This window comes from Nicotiana sylvestris, chromosome 11 (genome assembly GCF_000393655.2).
Source record: "Nicotiana sylvestris chromosome 11, ASM39365v2, whole genome shotgun sequence".
Taxonomy (NCBI): Eukaryota; Viridiplantae; Streptophyta; class Magnoliopsida; order Solanales; family Solanaceae; genus Nicotiana; species Nicotiana sylvestris.
Window position 1 is genome coordinate 164,258,770 of NC_091067.1, and position 20,556 is coordinate 164,279,325.

Genomic DNA, 20,556 nt, shown 5'->3' on the forward strand with positions numbered 1-20,556 from the left:
AGCCTTTTTTCATGTAGTGTTCCATAAACAATATCTAACAATTATCTATAGTTACCTAGAAGGTTTAAATTTTAAGGTTATTTACATATAATTCAAATAACTCACATATTTCACATGGTTAATATCAAATATCAAAATGGAGTCATGCTAGAAAGAAAATCACTCGCTAAAGAATTTTTTAAATTTTAGATAGCCGATTAAAATGAGTTTTGAATTAAGGATAATATTTTTACTTATATTGTTATAAAAATAATTATTATTTAAAAATAAAGTTTTAGAAACTGAAAATTTAAAATAGAAATAATTTTAGAATATATCAACACACCAAATAAGAGTTCAAGTAACAGTAAAAGAGTCAAGTCGTATCCAAAGAGTCCTTCATAGTCTCAACCTTTGATTGGTTTGCCATAAACACGAGTTATTATTTTGCTTCCTGACTATTTTTTGGACCCAATGACACCGGCGAGAATGATACTAAAAAGGAAAAATAGAATTATAACTAGGAGATTTGAGAAATGTTTAATCATTTTCATGCAGTGTTTCTTAATTAATATCCAATGATAATCTATATTTATCGAGAAGGTTTTACTTTAAAGATTTTTTTACATATAATCCAAATAACTCAAATATCTAACATGGTTAGTATCCGCGCATCTGCGCGGGTGCTAATACTAGTTAAAACTAATATGAAAAGAATACTCCTATGTATTTTCCATTTTTAGCCCATCAAGAAATAAAAGCAGTCAAAAATTTCCAAAAAGCTCCAATAATAATAATAATTAAAGAAAAGGATAAAAAAATGAGAGTGGAATTACACGAGGGAAAAGCAGAAAGGAGGTCATGCAATGGCGAAATAGCCACGTCATCAGTCTCCTACCTTTCCCTTTCTTCAATAAAAAGACTCCTCTTTTGAATCAAATAACACTTAGCTCTTATTATATTATTATACTTACAACTCTTCATTCAGACTCCTTTGCTCAAACACTTTCTCTCAATTTCTGAATATTTACGCTCTCAAGTAGGTAAGTTCTATTTTTTTTTTGTATTTATTTATATTGATGCATTTTCAAGTTGGTTCTTGAATCTTGATACTATTATGTATTCAATTGATCTCTGTTTCTATTTGTCTTTAAGATTTCTGGGTTTTGTGTATTTTTGTGGAGTTATTGTGTTTTTAATTGTGATGATCGTGATATGGAGTTGGCGTATGACCATGGAGTGGTTTTATATTTAGTGTGTGCATATACAGAAAGACGACTAATTTATTCTTTTTGTGTTTTGATTTTTCAACCCCTCTGCGCTAAATTGTCCACTTGTGAAGTTATAGGAAGTTGGATATGACCATAATGTGGTTTTATACTACGTGTGTATGTTGTTGGTTGTATTATGTATGCAGAGATGTAGTTCTTTATGGTTAATTTTACTATCTGGGTCATTTCGCTTTGTAGCTCAAGAATTGTAAGGTTTCTTGGAAGTAGAAGAATAGTGGACTAAGTGGAATTTCAGGAGGAAAGAAGTTCGAGATAAAGTTCTTGATGCATTTTTGCAATGACCTTATTTTCGTGTAACTGTATGTTAGCTTTTGTTATATCGCGGAGACTGAGTAGTTGAATGAGTCCTTGTAGCTCATACTTATGAAGTCATTGTATGATAGGGATTTGGCTACAAATTGCATCACCGAAAACCTTAAGGTAGGATTGTGTCTGGAGGTTTACTTTGTTACTAGGGATGGGATGGATTGTATTCGTTTGCAGTTATATATATTCATCCTTTCCCAATAGGTCAATTTTCTACTGACTCGTAAGATATTAGTTATTGGAAATAGCCTCTCTATCTCCACGAGTAGGGGTAAGGGCTGCGTACACACTACCCTCCCCAAACTCCACTATGTGATATTACACTGTTTTTTTCTTGTTGTTGTTGTTGTTGTAAGATATTAGTTGAGCTTCATCCTTGCTGGCAATAAGGACACCGAAGATCCTCTCATATCACTCCACATTCTTTTTGTTTGTTTTTTATTGTACTTGTCATCATTTAAGTCATCACGACTTATACATAGCCCTCTCTTCCCTTTTCCAATGACCTGTTGCTGCAGGGACATTAACTTGAATGCCTTGGTGAATCTTGTCGACCCCTGCATCCTCATATAAATTTCTCTTATTGAGCCTTGATATGTGATTTGCTAATAGTAAATATTTTTTAATGAAGCTGGACAGTAGGTGTAAGTGACCACCTTTTACAATATACTCATTGATGGTGCGCATAAGCTGGGTGTACACTTCTACTGAAATATTGGCATAGAACTTTATTGCAATAGTTCCAAGTGTTGGAGCCTCAAAAATGTCGAGCGGAGATGGAAGAAAAGTCTCTTGTGAAGATATACAAATGGTATGCTTTCAATCTTTCTGTAGATGAGTTGTGATCTCCTACTGTTACTTTGTCTCTTTGCTTAGTCTTATTCTCGGTTGTAATCATTCTTTAAGAAACACAATTGTCGAAAAGGTAAGAAGCAATTGTGATGATTCTAATTACTTTATTATTACTTCTCTAAAACACAAGAACTTGTTCGTGGTTCCTCTTCCCCATTAACATGGAAGAATGTTTTGCTGGCTCGTTGATGATGTATATGAAGATAATTACAACTAATAAAATCCTTGAGCCTGTCTCCTTATCAATATTTAACAACTAATAGCATCTTTTTGGGGACAAAGAGCGATTTAGTTCATTGGTTGAAGGAGAAATAGTTTTATTTTTAATTATTATTTCAGTTGTCCCTTTATGGAATGTTATCATTAATGACGTATACTTCAACCAACACTGCATAATCTAGTGTTGCATTTTAATATTATTCTCTGAAGCTTAACCCCCTCACTCTCCAAATAAAACCAAACCAAAAAGAAAGCTTGGGTATCCTAGTTAGTTGAGTTTTCACAATCACCAGCTGTTCTAAATTGAATAATCATGCGATGTGCGCAATGACACGTGAAAAAGCTGATGGTTGTTTTGAGTTTCAGGTGCAAAATCGGATAGAGCAGTGTCTACGGCAATACATGAGTCGAAAAGAAGTTGTGAACACTCTCTTCATCCAGGACAACATAGAGCCTAGATTTACTGAACTCGGTATGTTATATATTTTTCAAGGCATAACTCACTTCCTCCATGTGTTGTCAAATGAGGATGAACCTAAGAATTCATACAACACAGATAGTCCGAAAGAGATTTGAATAAGGATCAGAAAGCTCCCTATGGTTAATAGTGGCTGCTAGTATTCCTCATACTTCTTGAAAATACTAGATACATTATCAAAAAATACAATATACATGGAAAGTGTCAATCATAACTTATAGAAAAAGAGTTTCTTCTGCCCATGTCTTTTTAGCTCTTTCACACATGCTGATGTTCTATGCATTTTTAACCAAAAATCACCTTTTCGTGCTGTGACAGTCGAGTTTATTACTGCTTGTTATAAGCTTTATATTTTACTAGTTGAATGACCACCTCTGTTTGAGTGCCTTTTTTTTAGCTGTCCTGTGTTGTTGTCTATTTTTTATCTCTAATTTTACAGCGGAATGCTTCCTTTGTGTTTAACAAGTGTCTGAGGAAAACAAGTGTATGAATGCATGAGTATGTAAATATCCTTGAGCAGGGCCAGCTAACCTCCAACACTAGTGTCATTGCTTCTTTCCCCCCTTAATTATGGATTCATTCTTTAAATTCTTAGAACTCAAATAAGTAATGACTTTTTGCTAAACACGGCTACAGAGGTAGTTGTTCTAAGGATTTAAAGGTAGAAGCAATCTGAGTCATACCTTAAACTCTCTCTGTATTAATTTTATTTTTTGGTGCTTGATTGGGCACATTTTAAGATATTAGTTTGACTTGTGTATTGAGAGTGGAAGAAAAATATTAAAGTATTGGTTGAGAAATTAGTTTGATAGATAAAATGTCACATCAAAGTTTAAAAGTTGAATAGTTTAATATGATTGAATTCTTGAAAGTTGTGAAAGCTGCATAAAAATGAAATGGTGTCAAATATTTTGGAACATCCAAAATTAAAAGAGTCAGAAAAGTGGAATAGAGTCAGGATTTAAATATCTTCATTAAACCTTGTGTTAACAATTGTTTAAGCGAGTGACTGGAATTGAGAGCTTCCTAGATCAAACTTCCTTGGCCTATAAGAAAGAGATAGCTTCCTAGATCAAACTTCTGCGGCTCATAAGGAATTGGTTCTTACCAATTGGCATCCATTTTGGGAAAAGATCAAGCAAAAGATTAGTATCTTGTGCAACTTAACAATAGATTGTTGCATTTTTATCCGTGGACGAATTTCTATGTTATCCAACCATATGTTATAGTTTCTCATTTCTATTTTTTCATTTGCGTTTGGTTAATAGGCAAGAGGAACTGCATAACAGCCAGTAGTGAAGTAACATAAGATTAACTATTTTTTCACAATTATATCTTCTAGAAAGCAATACAGGGGGGCATGGATGGATGTGTCACAGAGCTGAATTTCTTGTTTGGGGTAACCCTGAGTATTGACCTTTTGGTAACTGGAAAAGATTGGGAACCCTGCACAGTAGGGGTTAGCTTATCTGCATCATATTTGATAGCATATTGTGGAATTTTTACAGAATTCTCTGACACTTCTGTCAACTAGGCTACTTTTAATCATTTGAACTCATCAGTGGGTGTAAAGCTGCTACATGTACTATATACCTGTGTCATTCGAGAAGCAATCAGAGAGATTTTTGTGCTGTCCTCTATTTATGAATGTACTCATGAACACTTGCAGCTCTAGCAGGCATATTATCAAGAAGATGGTATGTGAAAAGATGATATTAATACTAATGTGAAGCTACTAATGCCTCTAATGAGCTGTTTTTTATAGCATACAAATATACTTACTAACTATTCTCTGTGCTGTTTATTTTTGTGTCTTTGTTTCAGTATTGCTTTTATGCATGTAGCAATTCAAATCTTTTATGTGATTCTAGTCTCTTAACTCTTTAGCATGATGATGTTCTCCCTGTTTTCCAGTTTGGCAGAAACTAGAAGAAGAAAATCAGGAGTTTTTTCAAGCATATTACCTGAAGCTGATGGTGAAAGAGCAAATAATTGAGTTCAATAGGTTGCTTGCAGAACAGGTGAAGATGACGCAGCAAGTTCCAAGTGCAATTGCTTCTCTACCTATGTCCAATGGGTGTAATATTTCCCCATGTAAGATAGATATTTAGTGAAGCTTTCTGCATTTTAGTTGTCATGCATCAATCAGTATCTTGTCACTGAGTAGCTCTAGAAGCAGTCTTCTAACTGGCTCAATTCATGCTCAGTTTGTGCATATACCAAAGTAGTGTATAACTTTTTAACCATATGACTTTACCTCAAAGCACATCATACACTATAGCTGCACTTAAATGTAATTGGTTGGCAGACTCTTCCATTAGGTCTGCAATCGAAGCCTGTGTTCGCTCATTATGATTGGATGCTGCTGATGAAGTTGCCCTCATTTACGCTCAATTTCTGCCAATGCCTGAACACATCTATAAGCCTCTAGTTTTATCCTTCTTTATAGGTATTTTGATAAATCCTTCTTTATATAGATATATACTTCATTTGTCTTACTACGAGGAGTTATACCGTAACCTTCTGCTCCTTTCTTTCTGATAGCCTCTTGCATTTGCCTCCTCCGAATTTAAAATTTCTTTCCAGCGTCTGATGCATCACCCGCTACATTAAGTGTTATTTGCAGATTTTTAAACTATGCACCGCCATTGTAGAACATTGGCTTTCAACATACGTGATCCATTATTGATATGTTGATGAGAGTATTTGATGCATCTCTTTCCTGACATTACTCCTATTATTTTTGCTTAAACATGTCTAATATCCTATATATCTGGCTTTATGATCTGCGATGTTACAAACAACACCCCCCCCCTCACCCCCCCCCCCCCAAAAAAGTATTTGCACTTCCTTAATTCCCAGTAAGACACTCTTAGAAGCTTCTGTCTGACCGACGCCTAAATTTTTTTTTCTTGGTTGATTATTTTCTAATCCCTGTTGTGGTTAATGTGTCCTCCGGAAGGGTTGTATTGGGGAAGGGGCAAGTATATTGATATTGGTAAAGCCAGCAAGAACCATTTTATCTTATGCTGTAAGAACTCATAAAAGTTAGCACTCTTTTTGTTTTAGACGGAGGATCCAAATATGAAATTGTCATTCTTTGTTTTTATTTTCGTTGTTGAAAAAGCTATGCATATAGTGGTTTCGTCTCTAATCTGTTCCCACATGTACAAGTGTTCATAAGTATGCCATATGTCAAGTGTAAGCATTAGAATAGCGTTGAAGAGAGAGATTATTAATTAGATATTGTCCCACATGGTACAAATATCAAGCAAGTCTTGTATTTGACACCAATTAATAGGTGTCTTATATTCCATTATCATTAAGTCTTCAATATCTATTTTTATTCTTTATTTTTTCACATGGTATCAAAGCCTCTATGATCTTGTAGAGATTCGAGTAGCTCGTCTAAGACTTCCCACCCAGAAATACTTTTCTTTCTTTTTGCAGCAATCGTCTCCAGCACCACTCTTCACTCCAGCAATCGCACAACTCATCTCTCCAGTGACCAGCATCCTTCTCTCCTTAACATCACTCCTCTCTGCTTCAACCGTTTCTTCCTGCAACGGCTCTGGCGGCATCTTGCCTATTTAGGCAGCAATGTGTTCCTTTCTGGCAACCATTTGAATCACTGCACCTTTTTCCAAGTGAATGTTCTGGCGATGCGGCACCTCTATATGGTGACTGTTCCGGTAGGCCATGTCATTTCAGCATAACCATTGCAAGGGCGCCGTGTTTCTATCTGCTGGACATTTCTTGCTTTTGCACCTTTCTAGCCATTGTTTCAGCAACAACTTTTGCAGCGAGATTACAGCGACCAGAGCTGTTTCATCCAGCTTTTTTAGTCGTTTCTGGCGTTATTTAGTTTGCATGTTTGCAAATAGACAAACTCAAGATGTTTTCCCCATTTTGAGTTTAGGGGGCATGTTAGAATGATAAGTATTAGTATTAGAATAGTGTTAGCAGAGTTATGCTATTAGTTGGATATTATGCCACGTGGAACAAATATCACGAGTCTTGGGTTTGGCACCTTAAGTAGGTGTATTTTGTATTCTATTATAATTAAGTCTTCAACATAGTTCTTTCCTCTTCTTTTTTCTTTAACAAGGTTAGGGTGAACTCAGGAATGTAGAGTTTCCTTTCTAAGGATAGATCTGAATGTTCCTAATCCCATTTAAAAAAAAAACAAGACAAGATTGCTCTGATTTTCTTGTCCTACATTAGGTTTTTGATTTTCAGATGCTCTGAGCTCTTCTCAGCTTCCCAATCAAGAGATTCATTTGTGGCACTCTTTGTCAATGAGCTTTACAGTGTCTTAATCTTTAAGTATTGACTTCTTTAAGTGTTGTGAGCAGGTTTCCCCAAGATGTGAAGTAGATAGTATAGGGGTGAATGTTGCTGATTATGTCGAGGTTAAAGAATATGTAGTGTGCGTATATTGAGTTCATTTGTTGGAGGAGAAACTTATAATTTATACTTCCCAAACTTGGAAGAAATTGTTCCCAATCCTACTTCTTTATCTTTAAGCTTGTGTCTAGAGACGAGCTTTTTCCTGGTAAATAGTAGCCCTAATTCACCAAGCACGGATATTTGGCTTGGAAAAAATCGTTTAGCATGTAGCATCTGAATTTTTTTAGCTTATTAATTTCTTATTTTAATCCATTGAATCAACTAGTTTTCTATATTTTGAAATTAACGTGTAAAATTTGATGAGCCATTTGCTTTTAGTTTGTGTGATCTTATCTGCAACAAGCATGAAGAGTACTGTGTTCGGTTTGGAGTCAGCCACTAAATATCTTGTCCAGACTTATCCTTAAGTCAATGCCCTCTATGTGCTTTATTTTATCTGTGTTCTTGCTAAAACCTGCATTTAAGAAGCTGTGTTGTTGTCTCTACTTAATGTTATGTTTGCTTGCCTTACTGCAGTGCATCAAAACTCAACTTGCCATCCTGCAGAAAATGTTGGAACTGCTGCAAAGCCTAATGGCATGCATGAGCCTATACATGCAGATAGACACAATGCATTCAGTAATTGCAGCTCGTCTGTTCTCTCTTGCATGCAAACAGCAACTGATATTCCTGCCCATAGCAGGAAAATTGATGTTCCTCCTGATGTGTTTTTGGGCCAGCACTCTAATATGGGGATGAGACAAACATTGGATGGGAGGATTATTAAGACAGAACCTGTTTATGGTGGCAATTCTCCGTTTGCCTTTGGTCCTCATAGCAGTTACTTGGAGTCACGTGCTGCAATGGGCGATGCATCTGTTTCGTCATTTAGTAGTGTGGAGTCGAACACGCAGCCCCTTACTGAACCTCTTCTGGATGCTGACACCACTTCATTTGGATTTTTAGGGGAAATACCTCAAAATTTTGGTTTCTCAGACTTGACTGCTGATTTCACTAATAGTTCTGGTATATGTCTTCCTCTAGCCGTTCTCTCTGTAATTTCACCGATCATCTCTGGATTCTTTGCTTTTCCATTTTCAAAGTCTTAGGCATTCAGATGAGCTGGTATGATGCTAATTATGCATGCTTTACATCCATTTTGACCATGTTCAGATATACTGGAGAGCTATGCTAGGACTCCCTTTCTAGCAACAGATACAGACAACTTGCTTGATTCAAATGGTAGGGTACAGAACCAAGGCAAGACTTTTGTGCTTTTTGTTATTCTCATTCGATAACCAACTTTGTGTCTTGACTTTCAGGAGGCATTGAGAGATTAACCAATGCATCAGAAAACTTGAGATACAATGGTTTCACTGGAGATTGATTGTGTATAGGTACTTTCTCCATATTATAAAATTCATTAAATTTGCAGTATTTACTCTTATTGCAATGCATCAGAATACTTGAGATACAATGGTTTCGCTAGAGATTGGTTGTTTAGGTACTTCTCCCGTCTCATAAAAATTCATTAGACATGAAAGGCTCTGGTGATCATATTATTGTTACTCTGATTCCATTTTATATGATGATTTTGAGTGGACATGAAGTCTAAGATATTAATTTTGATTTATGGTGCACGTATCACATATAGAAGATTAAGCTAGAGATCGTCATTTGAGATGGTTAGCCATGTCCTGTGTGGATCTTCATGTGTCGGTTAATAGCCGTGACATTATGATTATGGAAGGCGCTAACTATGTATCAAATAAGTCAAATATCACATGGGAGTGAAGTTATCTCAAAAGTCTTAGAATTTCTTGGAATCTATATAGAACTAATTAAGAATAATACACAATTGCATATAATTCTTTTTGGTTTGGTAGGATCTTGTATGTCAGTCTAGAAATACGTGTGAGTATTAGAGAACTGAACGTCTGGTTTTACAAAAAATTTCTTATTTGTCTTAACAAACAAATTATTTAATCTTGAGTTTGATGTGCCGAAAAATAGCATAATGGTTATAGAGACCCAAACTAGTTTGGAGTTGAGGCATATTTAATTGATTGAATGAGAAGGAGGGGGATGAATTTTTGAAATTTGATTAGGTAGTAAGTTGATAGGATTCTTGTTCGAACGTGCTGAGAAATGTTTTTCTTGAGCCAAGGGTCTATACGAAACAACCTCTCTACCTCCACAAGGTAGGGATAAGGTCTGTGTACACATTCCTCCCTAGACCTCACACTCTGGGAATGCACCAGGTATGTTGTTGTTGTTGTTGTAGTAAGTTGATAGGGAGAAAAACTAGGTAAGTGAATTGAAATCTTGAAGTTGTTGTATTACAGTAATTATGTTAAATATTTAGAACATCCCAAAGTGAAGAGAGTATCATATACATTCAGCTAGAACATCCCATACGGGAAGACTTTGTTCTCAGCTTGGAAAAAATACTACGAGAATTATATTGTTCTTTCTTCATCTTTCTCTGTTCTCCTTCGAGGAGGACTTTGTTTTGGTAACTTAGTATTGCTCGAAGTAGGTCTGGTTTTTATGCCATGGGGCCAATTGATGTTTCTTTGAAAAATAATTTTCCAGCTTCCACAAGTCAAAATCAGGTGTAACGGTTTGCCTTTCACCAAGTATTCAAACAAATAACTCAAAAAGTCAAGAATCCTAGGAGGTTGGTTGAGTTAGCAAGCATCTTTTCATCAACTAGAAGGTCCTAAAACTAATCCCAGTCGGATGATGTGTGCTTGCTATGGAAGTCTTGTTATTATTTGTTTAGTGTAAGTTTATATGATTCTTTTTTCCTTTTTCGAGGATTCACAGACTAAAATAATAGAAATAATGGACCTAGCTACATAGATTTTTGAAAAAATTGGACGAGTAAAAAGGAAGAAAAAAGAATCATGAGAGTATAAATAATTGTGTTTCATATCTGTAATAAGTAGATTAGCATAACAACAACAACAAAAAATTCAGTATAATCCCACAAGTGGGTTTGGGGAGGGTAGTGTGTACGCAGACCTTACCCATACCTTGAAGGTAGAGAGGTTGTTTCCAATAGACCCCCGACTCGAGGAAAGATGAAAAGAAAGCAGGAGCACAAGCATTAACAACAAGATAATAAAAAAATGAAGCAAAAGGAACAACACGCAGTAATAGAAATCTCACAATTATAGAACACCAGACTAACACTAATACTACTGGTATGGGAAGAAATACTCTTGACTACGTACTAGCCTTTTACCTTAATTCTCGACCTTCATACCTCCCTATCAAGGGTGATGTCCTCGGTAAGATGAAGCAACACCATACCCTGCCTAATGACCTCTCCCCTATAATTATTTGGCCTACCTCTACCTCTCCTCAAACCACCAAGATCAACCTCTCGCACCTCCTTACCGGGACATCTGCGCTCCTCCAAACCATCTAATCGTTCGCTTCTTGCATCTTGTACTCCACCAAAGCCACTCCCACCCTGGCCTGAATATCTTCATTCCTAGTCCTATCAATCTTGGTATGCTCGCACATCCATCTCAACATCCTCATTTTTGCTACGTTTATCTTCTGAGTACTTGACTAACCAACACTCTGCCCTATACAACATAGTTGGTCTAGTAACCACTTTGTAGATTAGCATATGTTAATTAATTATCAGATAATGTTTTTGAATTTATTCAATTGAATGAATAAAAAGATCGTCAAAGTAATTTAGAGGTGTGTTTAAATTGACTTTGCTGAAATTGTACAGTACAATTGGAACTACAATTGGAACACATCTTGGTAGTTGTGCGTTGGAGGATGGTGATTTCTATTTGCTCTATTGTCTAAATTCTTTCCCCTTCTTTTGGTTATGATGGTTCAATGTAATTGACTCATTGTTGATGTTCTCACTGCAGATTCGATCAAACAAATACACAACAGTAGGTTTTGTATATGCCGCTCAAATTGTTTAGGATATTAGGATTATCTGGTATTGTTGGTTGAGGTTTTTTGGAGAATAATTCAAACATGATAGATTTCAGTAGAGATCTTGTACAAAGAGTTGATTGTGACTTAGAATATTGTTACTTTAGCCACGCACAGCATACTGTCTGATTTGTAGTACAACTATGGAACAGTGATGAAGTTTAGTGTATATTGGACCAGGAAATTGCAGCTTCTCCTTTTGTTGTTGGATAATCTTTAATTTTTTATGTGTAGTCTCTCTCTCTCTCTCTCTCTCGTACGAGGTGTATTACTTCTACTCGTGGTTAACGGAAAAAATTCTCCATTGTTGTTTGAAAGCAAGACGTATTCACCACGCTTAAATCCCAAGTTCTGAGTCATCTCTGCATTATTAAGGTCTCTATATAGTATCGGATGGTTCATTTTTATGTTAGTTATTAGCCTACTGCAATCAACTCGCTTTGTCCTTTCCTGTCTTGGGTTGTTTCAATGTTGAGGCTAGACAAGTGAGGCTTCCTCAGTTGGTAAAAACACCTCCTTTCGTTGCTCAGTTGGTAAAAGCACCTCCTTTCGAGTCACGCCGGAGGGAAAGTGTGAAAACACTATAGATCCTCCTAATTTGGGAGGGGTTTTAAAAATAAAATAATAATAAAAAAAGTTGAGACCAGAAGGTTGTGCCTATAACTGCAAAACCAATTAATATCCAGCAAAGAAAAACCTTTTTAGAAGACTTTGATAGGTCAACGAGCGGCCTATAAAGATGCTTTGTGACGTAAATTGACAATAAATCATATGTAATACTAAAGTGTTATGAATAGTTTGTACATTGGATGCCCATGTTGTGAATAACTTAAAGATTAAATCTCCTACTTTATGTCCATCATCTTTTTTCTTTATGCCTATAAAAGGCTATGTAATTGCAATGGAAAGATACACACAATTGAAGAAGAAAATCTCTTCCTTCTCTCTATCTATATTTCTTGTTCATGTTTTACTAAATTGCTTTTATTTTATAACACGTTATCAGCACGAAGCTCTAATTTTTATTTCAGCCATCATCTTTAAGTATGAAGATAACCAAGTTCATCGTTGAACTACAAAATATTGAATACCTAAAATCAGAAAATAAGCGGGTTGAATCAAGAAGAAACATATGTAAGTTTACAGTTTACTAATTTTCATTTATTGAACTTGAAAATTTTCCAAAGCTTTCAAGGATGTGATTCTTCTCTGTAAAATATGTGAGATATGTTTCCTTCACTTAATCTTCTTAGCCTAACAAGTATATGCGGTCCGCTTTGGAACTCTTATATCATCATTTATTAATAATATTCTTAGTTACATTGATTTTTAATAATAGCTAAGCTTTTCATATGTAAGCTTTCAAAACAGAACTTGCTTACTATGGTTTGAATATTCAGTTTTTTTAAGTACTTTAATTTTTGTTTGAATTTTTCATCAATTTGGATTTCTTTTGAACCTCTCTGATCACTTTAAACTATTTTAGTCTTTGTGTAATTGAAATAGCTTGATCAAGTGTGTTGACTTATTCAATAAATACTGAACATGCATACATTTTTAATTTGGCTACTAATATATCATGTAAACACTTAGTGTTTTTTTTATGTGTTCTATAATATTTATCAAACACTATCATAATTTATTACAAGTTATTGGATGTAAATTTGCAGCCTATAAATATATTGATAATTTTGAAGATGTCTCTCTCTCTCTCTTTTAGAAAAGAGGATTTTAAGATTCATTTATTTGGAAAGTGGTAACTGACAGATGTCAATGCTTAATTATGAGATTTAATTGTCAATGGATCATAATAATTTCTTAATCGATTTCTATATGGTTGTTACTACTTTGCTGATGGTTTATCACTACCTAAACTTTATTATATAATAGTTATTTAAAATTGAAAATCTTGCATTAGTAAATAACAATTGAATTATAGCAAAGTTTCATGATATACATGACTTGTAGAAGTGATTATATACTTATAACTAATCCCGCTTCTACTGATGACCACAAGATTGATAATTGATATTTTTCATAAAGGCTCAAGGGTGAGTCATACTGCACTTTGACATATTATGACAATGATTTTATGATCCATTTAAACTCTAATAAAATTTAGAAGAAATGTTCTGACTACAAACAATTGTATTTCATACAGATGCTACAAATAATTAATAAAGCTTTACGCTGATTTGAGATTTGTCCACTTATCTAAGAAAGCAAATGTGATTTGCTAAGTTGCAAATTAGTTGTTTACAACTTTCTTGGCATGTTATTAAAATTAAGGCTTGAGAGTGACTCTAAATATTGTTTAGCCTATTATACCATTGATTGAGGGTAAGACATTGAGATCAAGTCCTGATGCTCCATAATAATAAGAGTTGAGTTTGGATCCCAATTTATTAAGGCCTAACATGCCTTTATAGAGGTAAGACATTGAGTTTTGTGTCCCATTGTACCATACTGATGATATAATGATGAATAAAGAGAATAAATATTATTGTGTGGTTACATGAATATGTCATTGGTCGCGTACATGAAATATTATTTTGTCATGCCTTATAAAAGTTATTAAAGGCAAAATTAAAGCAAGAAATGATTTTGCTTATGATGATTTTGACCATGACAATTTATTATGATATAAGTTTCTCCGTGAAAGATACATTTACCATATGAATGGTATGATAAAATATCTTGTAGTACAAAAGTTATTAAGAGCTCCGGAAAAACTAATTTGTTACTACCCAGATGAATAAAATTATTCATGATATTGATATTGTAAAGTCTCAAAAGAAACTTTTTTGAGTTTCAAATGTATAAGTCAAAGTGGTTGGCATATTGAGACTATAAATGAAAGGAAGATTGAATATCTTCATATTTCTATAATCATACAAGGTAAATATGAAAGGTTACCCGATTTTCTTTCTATTTGTACTACACAAATAAAAGCATGATGATGGAATAATATGCCACAAGTAAACTAGAGGTTTACTAAAATAAATATTAGTTGGCATAACCGGTTGACCATCCTGGTTCAATTATGATGCGAAAAATTAATTGAGAATTACATTGGCATATATTGAAGAATAGAAAGATTCTTCAAGAAATATCTTGTGCTGCTTATTCTCATAATATACCAGTTAAGGTTGGGATTGAATCCCTTGATTTATAGAACAATTAAAAGGTGATAAATATATGGGCCCAGTCACCTGCCATGTGGACCGTTTACTATTATATGATTTTAATAGATGCATCTATTTTATGGTCACATGTGCATTTGTTATCAACTTGCAGTTTGGTTTTTGCAAGATTGCTTGCTCAAATTATTAGAGCACAATTCCAGAATATAAATTATGATGATTTATCTTAATAATACTGGTTTAAATCCAAGTTGGTTTAGCAGAAATTGTATGCCTCCAATTATAGCTAAATCATTGGTTATGAGAACAAAACTCCCAAAAACGAAATTTGGTATGAGATGTATTATTTAATATACAACAGCACTTGTACACATCTAGCCAAGTTATATATAAAAAATTCTCCCTATTACAATCGGTTCAGGGTCAGGAAACAAATAATTTCTATATAGAAATATAGATGTACTATATGATTTAATTATGCCACAAAATGCACAAAGATGAGTCCCCAAAGAAGGTTGAGAAATGTGTTGGTGATCCCAACATTAGGGGGAGAAAATGGGCAGCTAAGAAAGTGATACGTGAAATAAATTATTATGAATACATATAGATCCTCGCACAAGAAAATATGAACTTGAAGTTCAAGTGATAATTCATTTACAAATTATTGCCAGACGCATTTGCTGACCCAAAGCTAAATGTTATATTTCAGCTGTTAATGCTCAAAATAAAATAAAGTCCATAAGGGGCAGAGTCTATGGTACGCATGAAGCATAACAGACCAATCAGTTCCAAAGATAAAACTCCTTGAAGAAGGAGAAGGGCAAATATTCAAAATGGTCATAATAAGGAGGCAAGTGCTTTAGAAGAATACCACGACATAACACTTCGTAAAATCTCATGTGAGAGGCTCAGGTACCTAAAAAATAATGAGATAAATAGATCTCAATAAGTTATGTATTTATTGTATAATAATTGAACCGATATAAAATGATCGTCGACGATATTGTTAACATAATGTAGCGCTCAATATTATTAATATTGACGAGGATCTTGAGCTCAAATCTGTCATGAAATTTGGACAGATAAATGATTGGCCAAATGAAAAATACTCAATAAAAATTGACTTCACTTGAAAAATATAAAGTTGGACGGAGTCCCAACACCTGAAAGTATAAATCCAGTGGAGGTAAATGTGTTCTTGTGCGAAAAAGATCAAGCCGATAGACATAAAGACGACTTGTGTCACAAGAATATTTGTAAATATCCTGGCATTGATTATATAGAGACATGTTCTCGTGTGGTGGATGTAGTCATTTAAGATTTTAATCTGGCAATACATGAAAAACTTGATATGCGTATAATGGAAATTATTGAAGGATTTAAATTGTTCAGAAGCATATAAAAGTTTTCGAGAAACTTGTTCAATAAAGCTTCAGATATCTTATACGGATTGAAACAATCAGGTCGTATGTGGTACAATCGCCTGAGTGAATACCTGTTGAAAGAAGGGTACAAGAATGATCCACTTTGTCCCTGTGTCTTTATAAAAAGGTCTGGATCTGAATTTGTTATAATCGCCGTGTATGTTGATGATTTAAATATCATTGGAACTCCTGGGGAGCTTCCAAAAACAATAGACTGTTTGAAGAAAGAATTTGAAATGAAAGATCTTGGAAAGACAAAATTTTGTCTTGGTCTACAAATTGAGTATATGAAAGATGGAATATTTGTCCATCAATCAACATATACCGAAAAGTTTTTAAAGCGATTCTATATGGATAAAACATATCCATTGAGTACCCCGATGGTTGTGAGATCACTTGATATAAAGAAAGATCCATTCCGACCTCATGAAAATGATAAAGAGCTTCTTGTTGCCGAAGTACCATATCTTGGTGCAATTGGGCATTAATGTATCTTGCTAATAATTCCCTACCAGATATAGCTTTCTCAGTAATCTTATTGGCAAGATTTAGTTCTTCGCCAACACAAAGACACTGGAATGGTATTAAACATATATTCAGATACCTCCAAGGGACCATTGATATGGGCTTATTTTATTCAAATGAATCCAAGTCATCATTGATTGGTTATGCAGATGCAGGATATTTGTCTGATCCACACAAAGGTCGATCTCAGACAAGCTATTTATTTACAAGTGGAGGTACAGCCATATCACGACGTTCAACAAAACAAACTATGGTTGCTACTTCTTCAAATCATGCAGAGATAATAGCCATTCACGAAGTAAGTTGAGAATGCGTTTGGTTGAGATCGATAACTCAACACATTCAACAAACATGTGGTCTTTCTTCGAAAGAGAATATTCCAACAATATTGTATGAAGACAATGCTGCATGCATAGCTCAATTGAAAGGATGATATATCAAAGGAGATAGAACAAAACACATTTCACCGAATTATTTTTCCCACTCATGATCTTCAGAAGAATGGTGAAATAGATGTACAACAAGTTCGTTCAAGTGATAATTTGACTGATCTGTTCACTAAGGCATTACCAACCTCAATATTTGAAAAGCTGATATATAAGATTGAAATGCGTCGTCTTCGAGACATTAAGTGATTTTTCATCAGGGGGAGTAACTACACGCTGCACTCTTTTCCTTAACCAAGGTTTTGTCCCACTGGGTTTTCCTGGTAAGGTTTTTAATGAGGTAGCAAGCAATGCATATTATAAATAACTATGTATATCCCAATATTTTTTTTAAGTTCTTAATGAAACATATTATCTTACATGGACATCCAAGGGGGAGTGTTATGAATAGTTTGTACATTGAATGCTACATGGGATGTCCATGTTGTGAATAGCTTAAAGATTAAATCTCCTACTTTATGTCCATCATCTTTTCTCTTTATGCCTATAAAAGGCTATGTAATTGCAATGGAAAGATACACACAATTGAAGAAGAACATGGCTAAAGTTCCTTATTCTTCAGCAGTCGGAAGCTTGATGTATGCAATGGTATGTACTAGACCTGATATTGCTCACGCAGTTGGTGTTGTCAGCAGGTTTCTTGAAAATCCTGGAAAGGAACATTGGGAAGCAGTCAAGTGGATACTCAGGTACCTGAGAGGTACCACGGGAGATTGTTTGTGCTTTGGAGGATCTGATCCAATCTTGAAGGGCTATACAGATGCTGATATGGCAGGTGACATTGACAACAGAAAATCTACTACTGGATATTTATTTACATTTTCAGGGGGAGCTATATCATGGCAGTCTAAGTTGCAGAAGTGCGTTGCACTTTCAACAACTGAAGCAGAGTACATTGCCGCTACAGAAACTGGCAAGGAGATGATATGGCTCAAGCGATTCCTTCAAGAGCTTGGATTGCATCAGAAGGAGTATGTCGTCTATTGTGACAGTCAAAGTGCAATAGACCTTAGCAAGAACTCTATGTACCATGCAAGGACCAAACACATTGATGTGAGATATCATTGGATTCGAGAAATGGTAGATGATGAATCTCTAAAAGTCTTGAAGATTTCTACAAATGAGAATCCCGCAGATATGCTGACCAAGGTGGTACCAAGGAACAAGTTCGAGCTATGCAAAGAACTTGTCGGCATGCATTCAAACTAGAAGACAGTGCTACCTCCTCTGGATGAATGAGACTGGAGGGGGAGATTGATGATGTCCATCTCATTGAAGAAGTATTAGGCATGTGCCTAATAAGAGTTTTCTTTGGTTTGGTAGCCAACCTTGTTGACTTGGTTTGGTTGGTAGCCAACCTTGTTGAATTTCTTTGGTTTGGTAGCCAACTTTGTTGAATTGTGAAAAGTGTGTGTAAATTGTCAAATATTGTAGGCTTTAGAGGGTGAAGCTTTGGCTATAAAAGGAGAGCTTCAACTCTCATTTCTACACACCAACAAAGAGAGAAAGAAAGAGTGAGGTTTCACAGACAAGGTATAAGAAAATAGTCTGTGAGGAAAATAGAGAGTGAGCGATATTGTAGTGAGGTGGGAATATCAAAAGAGGGTTATTTCTTTTGAGTGTTGTAGTGGTCTTTGGAGTATTTATCTCCGACCTACAAAGTGTAAAATTCCTTACTATAGTGATATCAGTTGCTCCTCTCGGGGTCGTGGTTTTTTCCCTTATTCAGAAGGGTTTTCCACGTAAAAATCTTGGTGTCATTGTTACTCTTTTATTCTTGTTAATTACCGTATCTCGGTGCTACATTATTATTCCGCTTTATTACCGTGAATATTATTTTGGTAAGGGGTTTATTCCCAACAACTGGTATCAGAGCACAGGTTCTGCTCGTTCACTGAAATACTATTCACTGTCGGTAGTACTATACTTGGTGAAAAATAAAAATGTCCGGAGTAAAGTACGAGGTAGCAAAATTCAACGGAGATAACGGTTTCTCAACATGGCAAAGAAGGATGAGAGATCTGCTCATCCAACAAGGATTACACAAGGTTCTAGATGTTGATTCCAAAAAGCCTGATACCATGAAAGCTGAGGATTGGGCTGACTTGGATGAAAGAGCTGCTAGTGCAATCAGGTTGCACTTATCAGATGATGTGGTAAATAACATCATTGATGAAGACACTGCACGTGGAATTTGGACAAGGTTGGAAAGCCTATACATGTCCAAAACGCTGACAAATAAATTGTACCTGAAGAAGCAGTTATACGCCCTACACATGAGTGAAGGTACGAATTTTTTGTCACATTTAAATGTGTTTAACGGACTAATCACACAGCTTGCCAACCTCGGAGTGAAAATCGAGGAAGAAGATAAAGCCATCTTGCTATTGAACTCGTTGCCATCTTCGTACGATAATTTGGCAACAACCATCCTGCACGGTAAGACTACTATTGAGTTGAAAGATGTCACATCGGCTCTTCTACTCAATGAGAAGATGAGAAAGAAGCCTGAAAATCAAGGACAGGCTCTCATCACAGAAGGTAGAGGCAGGAGTTATCAAAGGAGTTCGAACAACTATGGTAGATCCGGAGCTCGTGGGAAGTCAAAGAACCGATCCAAATCAAGAGTCAGAAATTGCTACAACTGTAATCAACCAGGTCACTTCAAAAGAGATTGCCCAAATCCAAGGAAGGGCAAAGGTGAAACCAGTGGCCAGAAGAATGACGACAACACAGCCGCCATGGTGCAAAATAATGATAATGTTGTCCTCTTTATAAATGAGGAAGAGGAATGCATGCACCTGTCAGGTCCAGAGTCGGAATGGGTGGTTGACACAGCGGCATCTCACCATGCCACACCGGTAAGAGATCTTTTTTGCAGATATGTAGCAGGTGATTTCGGCACAGTGAAAATGGGTAACACAAGTTACTCAAAGATTGCGGGGATTGGTGACATTTGTATCAAGACAAATGTCGGATGCACATTGGTTCTAAAGGATGTGCGGCATGTACCTGATTTGCGGATGAACTTGATCTCGGGAATTGCTTTAGACCGAGATGGATACGAGAACTATTTTGCAAATCAAAAGTGGAGACTCACTAAGGGATCATTGGTGATTGCAAAGGGAGTTGCTCGCGGCACGTTGTACAGGACAAATGCAGAAATATGCCAAGGTGAATTGAACGCGGCACAAGATGAGATTTCTACAGATTTGTAGCACAAAAGAATGGGTCATATGGCACAAAAGAATGGGTCATATGAGCGAGAAGGGATTGCAGATTCTTGCCAAGAAATCACTCATTTCTTATGCCAAAGGTACAACGGTAAAACCTTGTGACTACTGTTTATTTGGTAAGCAACATAGAGTCTCATTTCAGACATCGTCTGAAAGAAAATTGAATATACTTGATTTAGTATATTCTGATGTTTGCGGCCCAATGGAAATTGAATCAATGGGCGGTAACAAATATTTTGTTACTTTTATTGATGATGCTTCACGAAAATTATGGGTTTATATTTTGAAAACCAAA

General features: G+C 35.4%; 1 protein-coding gene across 3 annotated transcripts; it reads left to right on the forward strand.

Moving 5' to 3' along the window:
- The first annotated feature begins 912 nt into the window (after positions 1 to 912).
- Positions 913 to 11,700, forward strand: LOC104233860 (uncharacterized). Of its 3 annotated transcripts, XR_712760.2 has the most exons (9): positions 913 to 1,022; positions 2,209 to 2,388; positions 3,015 to 3,120; positions 5,041 to 5,220; positions 8,053 to 8,541; positions 8,689 to 8,757; positions 8,838 to 8,912; positions 11,270 to 11,322; positions 11,418 to 11,700. XR_712760.2 is itself a non-coding variant. In XM_009787306.2 (8 exons), the coding sequence occupies exons 2-7, from the start codon at positions 2,341 to 2,343 to the stop codon at positions 8,900 to 8,902; spliced, it is 957 nt and encodes a 318-aa protein (XP_009785608.1). In that variant the 5' UTR covers positions 913 to 1,022; positions 2,209 to 2,340; the 3' UTR covers positions 8,903 to 8,912; positions 11,418 to 11,700. The 3 variants fall into 3 exon arrangements, 2 of the variants coding, with proteins under 2 accessions (XP_009785608.1, XP_009785609.1); XM_009787306.2 differs by lacking the exon at positions 11,270 to 11,322; XM_009787307.2 differs by lacking the exon at positions 11,270 to 11,322 and having other exon boundaries at positions 919 to 1,018.
- The last annotated feature ends 8,856 nt before the right edge of the window (positions 11,701 to 20,556 follow it).

Excerpts from the sequence above, each read along its gene's own strand:
- LOC104233860 (XM_009787306.2), top strand. The coding sequence starts at position 2,341 with ATGTCGAGCGGAGATGGAAGAAAAGTCTCTTGTGAAGATATACAAATG. Across the intron at positions 2,389-3,014 it reads CTTGTGAAGATATACAAATG|GTGCAAAATCGGATAGAGCA; the intron begins GTATGCTTTCAA and ends TTTGAGTTTCAG. Across the intron at positions 8,542-8,688 it reads TGATTTCACTAATAGTTCTG|ATATACTGGAGAGCTATGCT; the intron begins GTATATGTCTTC and ends GACCATGTTCAG.